The sequence below is a fragment of the Dermacentor silvarum genome, chromosome 4 (genome assembly GCF_013339745.2).
Source record: "Dermacentor silvarum isolate Dsil-2018 chromosome 4, BIME_Dsil_1.4, whole genome shotgun sequence".
In the NCBI taxonomy this organism is placed as follows: Eukaryota; Metazoa; Arthropoda; class Arachnida; order Ixodida; family Ixodidae; genus Dermacentor; species Dermacentor silvarum.
Window position 1 is genome coordinate 106,756,349 of NC_051157.2, and position 12,980 is coordinate 106,769,328.

General features: G+C 45.3%; 2 protein-coding genes and 1 long non-coding RNA gene across 15 annotated transcripts in view; all 3 read left to right on the forward strand.

The window, feature by feature from the left end:
- Positions 1-12,980, forward strand: part of LOC119450473 (cleavage and polyadenylation specificity factor subunit 6) — a 188,558-nt gene that overhangs the window by 19,457 nt on the left and 156,121 nt on the right. For 10 of the 13 annotated variants that reach the window (XR_007466441.1, XM_049665898.1, XM_049665897.1 and 7 more), the window contains 6 exons: positions 1,272-1,360; positions 2,399-2,485; positions 2,640-2,669; positions 3,118-3,318; positions 10,088-10,284; positions 11,596-11,704. Coding sequence is in view for 12 of the 13 variants with exons in the window: in XM_049665898.1 (XP_049521855.1) it covers positions 1,272-1,360; positions 2,399-2,485; positions 2,640-2,669; positions 3,118-3,318; positions 10,088-10,284; positions 11,596-11,704 (713 nt within the window). In the remaining variant the exon portion in view is untranslated. The remainder of the gene's footprint in view (positions 1-1,271; positions 1,361-2,398; positions 2,486-2,639; positions 2,670-3,117; positions 3,319-10,087; positions 10,285-11,595; positions 11,705-12,980) is intronic. The other 3 variants (XM_049665900.1, XM_049665901.1, XM_049665903.1) reach the window with 2 other exon arrangements.
- LOC125944751 (uncharacterized) lies at positions 1,372-2,219 on the forward strand. Its single transcript, XR_007466445.1, has 2 exons — positions 1,372-2,104; positions 2,152-2,219. It is a non-coding gene; the product is annotated as an uncharacterized LOC125944751 (long non-coding RNA).
- LOC125944750 (uncharacterized) lies at positions 5,981-7,006 on the forward strand. Its single transcript, XM_049665909.1, has one exon. It carries the CDS (start codon positions 5,993-5,995, stop codon positions 6,944-6,946), a length of 954 nt encoding a protein of 317 aa, XP_049521866.1. The 5' UTR covers positions 5,981-5,992; the 3' UTR covers positions 6,947-7,006.

Consider the following 12,980-nt stretch of genomic DNA (forward strand, 5'->3'; position numbering starts at 1 on the left):
GCCCCATCTTCATAGTTAATTGAAGAAAGCAAACCTTGCTTTCTGTGTGCCAGCATGTTTCATAGTTAGGCCAGTGGCCAGGTGTCTTGACTGGCTGCCCCAAGCACTGCCAGCCGTGCTAGCGCTTGAAACATTTCCAGCACCCTTTCATGTAGCCTAAAAACTACAACTGGGCACTCGTCTTGGTGGTAACATCACAAGTGGTTAGTTGGAAATAGTCAAACAGGGAAAGGTCGGCAGAAAATAAAAAAATCTGTTAGTGCGGGATCAGTACGAAATGTGGACAAAGATGGAGACAAAGACAGGTGCTACTTCCAACTGAGGCTTTATCACTAATTGCGCAAGGTTTGTGCTGTCTGGCGAAATAGTAATTGGAAAAACAGATCAAGTGTCAACGAACTAATCAGTGGTTCAAGCGGGGAAAAAAATTCTAGTGCAAGGACTAAGGAATGATGTCGCCATGTCGTCGTGGCCAAAAGTGCCAGGGTGAGCAGAACACTGGCAGGAACACAAGCACACATGGCGAGGCAGTCCACAACCCTCGTGACAATTCGGGTGCTCTAGTAAATGTGGTCGCTGTAGTATAGCCCTGCTATGGCACTCGGTTAGTGCGAAATAGTGGGGCCAGAACTTGGAGGAAGACAAGGAACATTAACATGGACTAGGCAAGAAGTGGTGAAACGTAAAATTGCTGATGAAATGATGCAAGATAGCTGTCCGATAATAGAAAAAGTGACTATTATTCGTAATTGTTGAAAGGAAGAGAATTTTGCTGGCCACACCTCTACAACGGCCAAAAGGGAGGTGGAACAAAATGGGAAAAGAATAGGGGAATGTATACAGAGGAGAGAAGAAACATAAAAAGGGACTATTAGGTGTATTTACAGTATCTACAGAAGCGAGTGTTAGTGCAATATACTCGGTGCAGGGCACACCATGAGTGCATGCCTGCTAGCAGGCAGGATAGGTCGTTGTCCCCACGAGCCATATTGAATGTAGTGAGGCAGAGGATGCCCACTGGAAATGGTTGCAGAAGCTTTTTCTCCTGATATAATGTAGTTGCTTTCGTGTATGCATGGTTGCCACTTGATCGGAGAGCAGGTGCAGGTGGCCAGTGTTCTAGCTGAGATTAATAACAGGAAGGACTGGGCACAGTCATGTGATACGTAAGACAGATATCTAAGTGGTAGTCTGTCTAGAGCAAGTGTGGTGCTTGCATTGGGTGAGAGAAACTGTGCTTGACTGGTTTGTTCGTTCTGTGACTGCAACAGGGAACTTCATGGTCAGAACCCGGTGGTAACGACGTGCAGTCGTCAGCATCTGAACCACTTTGAGATGCAAAGTCGCAAGCCCAGCCAGGGTATGTTTACTTTTGATTGCAAGACTTGTACTGAACAGCTTCCTGCACAATGCTAAGTGGGGGGTGCAGGCCGTTGAAGGAGCGGGAGCAACGCAGAGGTGATGAAGGGCAATCTTCGCATGCCCCTAACTTCGCATCTACTGAGTGCATTGAAGTACTTTTTGTAGCAAGATATTTTTAAAATAGTCACCTTTTTATGTGAAATTATTTGCGTGGCTTCAGTAAAAAGTGTTCCTGGGCCCCTTTAAAGAAGAAAATGTCAACTGAGCTGTAATGATAAATTAACTGCCTATACCAAAAAAGCCACTCTCATTATGGGAGGAGGCTTGGTAAACTAGAAAAGATAAGTGGCAGTGCGACTTTGAAGTTCTCACACTAGCATGTCGTCATGTCATGGATTTGGATGGTGTCTGCTCATGCCTAGTTGATTTGTTATTGGTAGACTACATTGTATTCTAAAAAACCTAAGCACTGACTTTAGCAAGTTTTGAGAACATTTACTGAGCCGTCATAACTCAATTACAAGAAAATGGTTGGAAATCCTTGATGTCATGCTGACATGCCGGCGTTAGGATTTCAGCAGAAAATTCTTAAAATAGAACTTTTGACATTCATTTTCTTTTCTCATAGTCAACCTCTTGCCGAGAGACTAACAAAATTAGCGTTATAAATTATATGTTATCAGTCTAAGCCGATTTTTTTCTTTTTAGTGTCCCTTTAAGAATGGCTGCAACATGGTAATCTGTGTATACTGCAAAACTGTCCTACGTTGGTGGGCAGTCTTCAGCTAGATGTTTACTGAGCAGGTTTTCTTTACTTTCATGCAAGGCATTCAGCTATGTTGTCGTTGCATTGTGATAATTGAATAAAGCTTTTAAAAAAAATGTAATGTATGTCGCGTAGCTATGACCCTGGCTGTAAAACTTTGTTTGCCGCAATATCAGAGTTACTTGATGTCTTTGATGTCGCCACTCCTTTTGATATGTTTTGCTTTTAATCTCCACCCCTTTCTGATCATGATCTTGGCTTCTTCCTTAGCTTCGTCACAGTCACGAGAGTATGATGAGTTTTACCGGGGCGAGCGCCGCATGGATCGCTACATGGGGAAGTACGATCGGAACTCAGGTGCGCTCACCATCTTGTGTCCGTTTTCTTCCTCTCTCTCTCTACTGTCCGCTTCTTGTATTTGAGCACTGGTCTAAGGCAATTCACTTGACACACCCCATCTCATAAAACATTTTTTTTTTCTCTCTCTCTTTCCATCTCCTTTTGTGTCCAGTTGGCTTTGATGGCAAGGGACGAGGCGAACGTAAGTTCTCTTAATACTGTAGCGTTAAGACTTGGGTAGCAAGAATTTGCCTCTTTACAGATAAGCCAGAGCAGCGTTGCAATTGAAATCAGACGGGGCTGTCTAGTGACTTGTGTTAGGTTTGCTGCAGTTGGCCTGAGTTCAGGTGGCAGCTCTGTTTGAACATAGTTTGTTGTGTTGACATATTGGTAAGCTGACGGCCAACAGAAGGGCAAGCTTTAAAACAAGTGTTCCACAGTTGAGCCTGCCCACTTCAAATCTGGACATTTCATGTCTTTGTATCCAGTGTTGTCAATAATATTAGCCTTGGAATTTTTTGTAAAAGTATGCAGGCACCCATGTCTGTCTGTCTGAATATCTGACTGGGCTGCCTGTTTGATCCATTGGCCTTTGTAGGCGACTGCACTTACACTGCACTGACAGTCGTGTGTGTTGTGTCCTTTGCCAGGCGACCCGTACCACTTGGGTGCTGGTGGTAATGACAGGGGTCCCCCTTCGGGTCGGCTGGGGCCCCGGGGTCCTTCACCCCAGGGCCGCTCAGAGAGAAGCCGCCCTTTTCCAAACCAGGGACGCATGCCTCCTGTGGGGCCACCGCTGATTGGGCAGGCCCCACCGCCCCCTCAGTACACTCCAGGTGGGCCCTCACACAGTACGTTCTGCATCTCCGAAGTGTGATATGCTTTTTTTTTGTGTGTGTGTGTGTGTGTGTGGGTTGGAAAGCATACGCTTTCTGTCAGGTAGAACTCTTGTAAAGTTAGTAATTAAGGTCACTTGAGGTAATCCTAACAAGAGCCCTTGGGTGTCACTGTCTAACATGGGAGCTTTCTAATTACTGTGATGTTGCAGCCTACCAAATCATAAAACGTGCAGGCTCGTTTCGCTTGCATGTGTATACCGTAGACTGCCATGCATGTGTATGCATTTCTATGGGCAAAAGCTTTCATTATTTCAATCTTAAAATTTGCCTTCGCCGGGTAATTCGAACTTAATCAGTCAGCACACATGTATCTTACCCCTATGGTGACCACAATTGCGACCCCTTTAGTGGCAGCGTCCGTTTTGGTGGAGCTTAGGGAACAGTGGATGCGTTGAACAAACGTCAAAAATCTCTCAAAAACACATTTTCGGCCTGCCCTAAGCAGATTTTAACTCTTTCGTTACCGTGGGAACAGGGTGTCTAGCTACCGGGAAAACAGGGAAAACCGGGAAAAGTCAGGGAATTTTTTGCCACCGGGAAAAGTCAGGAAATTGTCAGGGAATTCGTCAATCAAGCGAGACAAGTCAGGGAAAACCGTCTTGGGGCCTGCCCACACTACTAATGACTCGCACAGCCGATCGCTTTGGACGAAACGCTAGCGTCAGGGCAATGAAATTTCCATAGAAGGACGATAGGAGGTGCCCAAATTCCACGCTCGGGCTGCTTTTTTTTTTTTTTTTTTTTTTTTTTTTTTTTTTTGTAGCAAATCTCGAAGGCGATGCATTTTGGTCGCGAATCTTAAAGGCGATGCATTTTGGTCGCGGATATTGAAGGCAATGCTTTCTTACGACGTCAGGAGCCCGAATTACATTATCGAAGTGGAACACGGCATGTTTTCGGAGTCACCTATGTTTGCGCCATCGTTTGCACGCTGTGACCTCTAATAAAATTAGTTTGAGCGTTCTGGCTGCGGAGGCAGGGTAACGTAGCATATCGAGCCGAGCCACGACAAGCTGCACGCAATAAATCCAACATGGCGACGTCCCTTTGTTGTACAGTGCGACTAGGCTCTACTACGACTGAGACTGTGTGAATTGTGAGCTTTGCGTTTTCGCAGACGTTCTCCCGGACGTTTTCCCGGAGTTCCTGCGTAGTGCGAACTGTGGTGTGCGGCGGTGTCGGCGATTAGGTGCTTCTATGATTTGAGGTGAACATATCCGTATATTTCTGTGACATATTCCGGAAAGAAGTAATCCGTCGGACCTGCAGCATTTCTGACGCAAGTATCAGTGTCGCGCGCCGCAAAATATTTTCCTTCGAAGATGTCAGGAGGCAAGAAGTGTTCCTTTAATTCGGACTGGGCGAACCCAAGTGTCTCCGACTATGCAAGTTGGATTAGGCCTGTAGAAAATGATCCGCACCAAGCCATGTGTACAGTTTGCCGGAAAACGTTTTTGCTGAGCAACATGGGTCACAGAGCTGTTTCAAGTCATGCCTCTAGCAAGAAGCACATTGCTGCATTGAATTTTCTGAAAAGTGCTTCCCAGCCAAAGCTATTATCATTTTTTAAGAGCCCGACGGACGCCTCGCCTAGCAGTAGCGCTGGATCTGCGCCTGCTGCTACCGAAGTTGCAGTGACTACAGCTCCTGTTCAAGTGTCAGTGGGTGGTTTTTTGTTTAAGAACAACGTGACTAAAGCAGAAATAATTTGGTGTCTCAATACCATAATGACACATGGATCCTTTCGTTCTGCGGCAGCATCTGCGGCACTTTTCCCACTGATGTTTCCCACTTCTGAGGTGGCTGCAAAAATTCAGCTGGGTAAAGACAAGGTAGGCTACACCATTTGCCATGGCATTGCGCCGTACTTTCGCAATATGTTGGTGTCGAGCCTCGTCAATGTGCCTTACCTGGTAGTTTGTTTCGACGAGGCGCTGAACAAGGTCACCCAGAAACAGCAAATGGATGTTCTCATCAGGTACTTGGACGCTGCTGACGACAGCGTGAAGACTCGCTACCTGACGTCTTGTTTCTTGGGTCACACGTGCGCTGAAGACTTGGCGTCAGCTTTTCGAAAAGCGGTGCAGGAAATCAAAGGATCGAAAATCCTGCAAGTGTCCATGGACGGGCCAAATGTCAATTTTAAGTTTTTGAGGTCTCTGAAGGAAGAGCTTCGCGAGTCGGATGAGAGCCATATCCTCGACATAGGAAGCTGTGGCCTCCATGTAATCAATGGTACTTACAAAGCTGGCCACGTTGCATCTGGCTGGGATTTAATATCCTTTCTTCGAAGCGCCTACAACCTCTTCAAATGTGTTCCTGCACGTCGTGCTGACTTCGTCAGCCTCACGGGGTGCTCGAAATTTCCCCTGAAGTTCTGTGCGGTGAGGTGGCTGGAAAACAGTACTGTAATCTGTAGGGCACTGGAGATTCTGCCACACCTCATTGTATTTGTGCTGCAGTGTAAAGAAAAAGCACACAAGAGGCCAACGTGCTCAAGCTACAAAGTGGTCGAAGAGGCTGTGTCTGACCAGGTCTTGTCAGCAAAGCTAGCCTTTGCTCTTTCTATTGCTGAGGAATTGGAACCGGATAAGGAATTGCTGAGGAATTTCAGACGGATAAACCGATGGTTCCATTCCTATCAGCAGCACTAGAGAGCATTCTACGTTCACTGCTGTCGAGAATTGTAAAACGGGAAGTTCTCGATGCTGCTGACACGATCGCCAAGTTGATGAAGATAGACGTAAGCATACCAGAAAATGCAATAAATGTAGCTGCATTCGACCTTGGGTTTTCGGCAAAAAACGAGCTCCGCAAGAACAAGAAGTTGTCACAGCTTGCAATAATGAATTTAAAGAAATGCTGCATATCATTTGTCAAGGCTTGTGCACAGAAAGTGGTGGAGAGATCGCCCCTTAAGTACAAATTGGCCGTGGGTGCAGGCTGTTTGGACCCTGTCTGTGCATTGTCTTTGGAGGCTGGCCCCAGGCGGCTTACGCTGGCACTTGAAGTACTTTCCGAGCACCACTGGATGACTGGCTTGCAAGCAGAGCGAGCCCATCGCTCCTACGTGAAGGTGTGCTCAGAAAGCACTACACAGACACAGCTGTCAAATTTTGACAGGAAGCAACAGAGGCTGGATACTCTGTGGACAAGCATATGTTCCCAGGATCACAAGGAGCTGCAGCTCTTTGTGAAACTTGTCTTGTGCTTATCTCACGGCAACGCTGCGGTAGAGAGAGGCTTTTCTGTCAACAAGGAGTGCCTTGTTGAGAATTTGAAAGAAGATTCTCTTGTGGCACAGAGAGTAGTGCATGATGCAGTCTTGGCAGCAGGTGGCGTCGCTGAAGTAGACATCACTGACAGGATGGTGAAGACAGTTCGCAGTGCCTACAGTGTCTACAGGGAGCAGCTGCAAACAAAGAAGAGAGAGCGAGATGAAACAACTGAATCGGAGAAGAAGAAAAAGAGAGCAGCAGCTCTGATTAAAGAGCTACAAGAAAAAAAGCAAAGGCTGCTCAGTGAAGCGCAACTTGAAGCTTCTATTCTTCAGGACGAAATAAACTCCCTCAAACCCTAATTGAAGTGCATTTCGAGAATGAGGGCAGTTGCAATAATTATGTTTTCCTCTACAATGAAATGTGTTTTCTCTACCCTTTTTATATGCTTCTTGGACCATTTTCACAAAATGGTGTCTGTTGTATTATAGGTCAGGGAATTTTAGCTAAAATGGTCAGGGAAAACCTGGAAAAGTCAGGGAAATTGAATTCTGCAATTTGCTAGACACCCTGGGGAAAATGTGCCACTTTTTGTAGGTTTTCGTAATTATTTTGTGTAGTACACATTATCATGGTTACACTGTCATGCTATATATCAATACAAAGCTAAATAAACGTATTTTCTAACGACATTATCTTTAAAAACAAATATTAAGGTGTAACAAGTAATAATATTCATGAAAAACAAGATTCATTGAAAATTGCACAAAACATTTCCAATGTGGTGCTCATAACACAAAAGGATAAAAAAAGAAAAATAATGTGAAATATACAAAATGTTTGTTAATCAATTGTACATAAAAGAGGAAAGTTTGAATTGTCTAGCTCATAAATCATATGAGTTACAAATTTTTATTTTCCGCATAGTGGAAAGTGCCTTGTCCCATCAGGTGCCGCAATGATAATTTTTTCCACTACAAATTTTTTAAGCACAATACTGCAATAGATATCAGTAAAGAAAGAAAGAAATGAGCTGTTGAACCATGGGTATTTTAGAAATTTATCCTAAATTTTAAGTCAGAAAAAAATCTCAAATACCAAACATAACTCTGAACATGGCACCAAAACAGCGTAAGGTATGCCTTTACCGAAAAAAAGAAATTGTAAAATGTGTAAGCAACCAATATAGCTTCATAATACAATGTTTAGTAGTGACAACAAAATCTACAACCATATCCCAAAGCTCTAAGATGTGGGAAAAAAATATATTCCTAAGGTTGCCGTGGCACTGGGCAAAACAGTTTTTGGCTGTAGAGAAACACAAGCAAACATTGCCAGTTTTACAGATGACATTGTTTTATGGTCAAGTTCCTTGTCCTGATAGTACTTCTTGCATCTTCTCCGCTTTTCTAAAATTGATTGCACTTGCTTTCTCTCGCTTGCCCGTGTACACATAAAATTGTATGGTGTAGCCTGTCTGAGGGTCAGCGAGCACCCACAACTTGTACCCCATAGGACTGCTTCTTCAGGATTTACGTCCACGCATACTTATTTGTGTTCAAGCAAATCCTATTTATTACCTCCGCTGTGAAAAACACCACAAAAACGTCGATCGCTTTTGTGAGCCGCTTTGCTTCACTGCGCAGCATCATTCCGAGGCGGGGTTCTCTTCTTGGGCTAAACATGACTCCCTGCTAGGCTCCGCCATATACTGTAGAGACACCGTAAATTAGAGATAAAATATTGCCAACATCATTAGGACATCTCAAGTGGCCTAAAAAATCTGTCACCTGTCAAGTGCTAGATTACTGCCGAACAGCTGACGACGATCCGGGCTTGTTTTGCGAGTTTCCGTCGCCCGAACTAAAATTCGATGATTAGATATCATCTTCAGAGTCACTGCAGCTAGAAACTGCAGAATAATCACTTGCAGGCACGACAGAATCGCCAGAAGGACGTTGTTAGCGCACGGGTCCGGTGGCCGGATCGTCGGCTACTTCGTGAGCAAAACAAGCGAACTGCGCACTTTGAACCGCCGTTAAAAATCGCCGCCGCGCGGAAAAAGAACAAACTACGCAAGAAATCAAAGATAAGTGCTTAGAAAATGCGCTAGATGGCGCAGCTAGTCCATAGGAGCGCCGGTATTTTTAAATTTTCGCGCGGAGCCTATGGGTCACCGGTGACCCATGTTCTATAGGCGCGGTAACGAAAGAGTTAAAGCAATCACTGTACCTTACAATGTCTGCTTACAGTATTTACCAGGTTTTAACATGTATTTTTTTTTTTCCAAAACCTGCCTGTCGCTGACAAGACCGCATTGGCAGAATTTTAATGCTTTACTGCATAACACGGATGTATTGGGGCAATGTTGGCTTCAAAAACCAAGCGGAGATGCTGACTTTAGAAACCAGCCACCATTGTGTGGCACATTTTTTTCTTGCTAAAAAATGTGATGTGCCTTAGATCATTACTTTTGTGTAGAAATTGTAGTGTCATTTCTGTGTTCTCTGATAACCCAGTCGCATGGGCATACCAAAGGTCCTTTGAATAACGTTAAGGAGCATAGAGCTTTCGAAGGAAGATTAGTTAAGGGATATGTGTCAGTGTCACACGGTCTCCAGATGGTCACCACCTTCGTAGTCATCATCGCCTTCGCCGTCAAAGGCATTGAAGAAGGAACGTTAGCGTAGCAGAGGCCGTGTTTGATTGCCAATAACTCCGCTTCTGCTGAATGCATTGAACTACTTTTTGCGGCAAAGTATGTCTGAAATAGCCTATTTTCACTTCAAATGCCATAAAAGGTTATTCAGTGCCCCTTTAGCAGGTAAAAATTGAATTTCCGTATTTATACGGAACAATCTTTCTTCTGTCGGATTCCCTATAGGCTCAAGAATATTCCTTTGAGATTTCAAAGGACTAATTTGGACTCCCTTCAACTAGGCCTCCTTTTATGCGCCCATGTGACAGTGTGCGTCTTCCCTTGAAGTATCTTTGGTTCAAAGGACCTTGAAAATGCCCGTGTGACTGGGGTATGACACATAAAAAGTGGGCTCCCGTTTGATTTGAGGGTGTGTTAGAATCTTGGAAATACTGGCAAATAAATCAGTAGTGTGTCATGGCATTCTTTCTGCGTCTTGTATAATTTGACCCGCCAGATAATTCGCTAGATTTTGTTGGTCTCGTCGCGGTCGAATTAACGGAAGCTGACTGTGTTGGCATTGCGGGAGTAAGAAGATGTTCATCCCCCATCTACCTTAACAAAATCTGTGGTCTTTTGTTCATTCCCTCAGTTGTTCCTTCTTTGCTCTTGTTTTTCTTTCAGAACAAAGTTAAGCTTTGTTTGAGTCTAGCCCTGCTGCATCCTCATTGCGTGCCTGAGACAAAGGAAGCGATTTGGTCTTACTTTTGTGATGCCACCTTGGTTGCTGTAGGGGCTGCAGTGAATCGAACAGTGGTTTTAGCAGTTGTGGCATACAACCTTGTGTGTGTGCCTCTATTCGCAGACTACCCGCCTCCACCAATGAGGCTGGGGGGACCCCCGCCGCCCCAAGTGCACCCCCCAGGACCACCACCTCCCCTGCGGCCACCGCCCCCTCAGAGTGGTCCCCCACCACCATTGCCAGCCAACCTGCAGGGCCCACCGCCCACTGGGGCAGTGCCCCCACGAACAGGACCACCGCCACCAAGCCTCCTACGCATGGTGAGAGGTAGCGCCTATGTCAACCGTTTCCTTAATCCCTTGTCGGGTTAGATCACCAGGCGGCTTAAGCATAGTGTCGCTTGCGGTCTGCCCCACTCACACTTCTGCGCTTAGATACTGCAGACAACTGCTTTGATTTCGCATAATGATCGTCGGAGATGGAAGCAATGCGCAGTCAATCTGGCTGCAAATTGACTAGTGGGTGCACTGTTGCGCTCCGCTCAATTAGTTTTGTAGCGGGCCAAGGGCAGCGTTCTGTCTTCTGCTACTGGCGTGAGCATTGTACACACATGCACTAGCGTTCTTGCTAGTGCATGTATGTAGTGCAGTGCAAAAAGAATTTTGCATTTTGGTCTGAGTAATGTTGCAGCATGCTGTGTCCACTACTGATCTGGTCACTGTCTTGTGCAGAAAACTTCAGTGACAGTCTATGCAGGTGTCTCTGACTCGCCTTTCAAGTAAAGCAGAGGCTCATACCTTCATTTCCCTTGGCGGCGTAACCCTACTTGGACGTTGCACAAATGATACATTTGTACAGGACTCGAAATGGGCAGTGTGTTGCATAATTCATAAAAACTGGCAAACCAGAAGAAGAAAGAAAAGGTAGTTGGCAGCTTCAAACTATACTCGTTCATTGCATTGTAAAACACGGTGCCTTCTGTGTTACCTGGGCCAGGGACCACATCATGGGATGTTGGTTCTCCTATCAAGCATTTGGTTGGAGAAAACGTCTGGGCAGAAGTACTGACCTGGGAAATAACGCAGCCTTTAGAGCTCAGGCTGCACTTAGCTGACAGAGCATCGTGTGGCCACTTATGTCCACTGTTCGCCTTTTTCAGTGCAAAGGGTATGGATTCTGGTTTCCTACAAGAAAGGATTAGAGAGGAAATGTAGTCTAATGTCTACACTGGCGCTGCAAGTGTTCATCTAGCCTGGGAGTGATGGCAAGTAAAGGAACTTGTCCATCCTTCCCACGGTTTTGTGGCTTTGCAACTTGATCATTTTCAACACAATGTTTCATAAGTGCAGCAATTGATGATTACACGTGTGGCCAGAAACTTATTGCCTTCGTGCGTTAAGAAAGAAAATACTATTGCTTGTAAATTTAGAAATGTAGGTTGTAATAAATAATGCCACAAGAGCAAGTGGAGCTACAAGCACAAAGATAACACAAATTCATGTGATAATAATAATAATAATGTTCCATATTCAAACAAATGTCACCTATCATTCCCATGGTATTCTGGTACGTAATCTGATACGGCAGAATCTAATGTAGCTTTGCTGCTCTTGTGCTGCCTGCCCACACAGCCCCCTCCAAGAGGGCCCCCGCCACCGCTGGGAGCACCCAGGGGTCCACCATTGATACCAGATCACAGGGGCCCACCACCTGTGACCAACGACTGGGAGAGGCAACAAGGTGAAATTAAATTCTTCACATCACCGGGGTTGTTTCGACGCAGTATTGGAAGCCATAGCAACAGGCTTCCCATGAAAGGCCGTCGTGATTATAGCTGAACCTCATTTTGGTGGAAGAGGTTATAACAAAGTAATGGTGATAATAATAAAAACAAAATCTTTTTAAAAATACATGCATTTGTTACCTTACTCTGTCAAAGCAAAACTTTCCCCACCAGTGCAAAAAAAAAGGAAAAGTTGCAGTTCAATCAGCCAGCGGCAGGTACCTTCCGACTTAATGCGTGCAAGCATTTTTTTTTTTTACAGTGCTGCATGGCTTTCTGTTATGCAAGCAGCAAGTGCAGCTGTCTCATGGTGTGGATTTCTCCGATTTGTGTGCTCTGACTGGCATTGCTGTTACTCGATCTTAAAGGTTTCATGGCTGCAAGCAAGCTTTTTCCTTGTTCTGCACTGTCACCATGTGGGTAGAACCAGTGGGGGTTCAGTAGAGCATTTCCTAGCATTTTATGCACTTACTCTATTTCTGACATCGAAACAGATGAAATGCCACTTCCAGACAGTGGCAGCACATGTGCATGCCTTGCCTTTTGCTTCTGCCGGCACATGCTCCCACAATCCAGTGGTGCCAGCCTTTTGAAAAGGGCAGCTGGCGAGATCCCCACGGCCAGAAAGTTGAGGGACCTCTGGCATGGGTGGTCAGCTATGGCTGCCAATGTGCTGTTTTTTCCCTAAGAGCTATGTTCAACAAATACAGCAGAGCTTTGTCACAGGACTGTTTTCCGGCTCCATTGAGCTTGATGGTAGGATGGCTTGTCGGGCCGGTTGCCAGTAGACAGGTCGCGGGTGACAGCTATACCATTAAACAAAGGATGCAGGTCGTAAGGCAGGATGTTAGGCTGGTTAGTGTTGCGTACCCGTTAGTTCAGGACAGGCTCAAACACTCGTGCACATTTATTCTTTCCTTGTGTCTCGTCATCCCAGTGTAGTTTTCAGATGAAGGGAACCAGTACGTGTTTCTCTGTTTCGTGCAATGAATTTCTATTGCAAGTGAATGAATACCTCTGCTACAGGAAGCTCTCTCATAGGTGTGAACTGCATGTTTGCATTTCCTAGCCCCATCGGGCCTTGATTATATGGTCAAGGCTACGCACATTAAATAATGTGCTATTTTTGCCTTAACCCATTATTGCCGCACACTGTGCCACTTTTCCCTTTTTATTGCAATGGCATTTATATGGATAGGAAAGCTATGAACGTCCCCCTGTAGGCAAAACCTG

Coding starts and splice junctions, on each gene's coding strand:
- LOC125944750 (XM_049665909.1), top strand. CDS start 5,993: ATGGTTCCATTCCTATCAGCAGCACTAGAGAGCATTCTACGTTCACTG.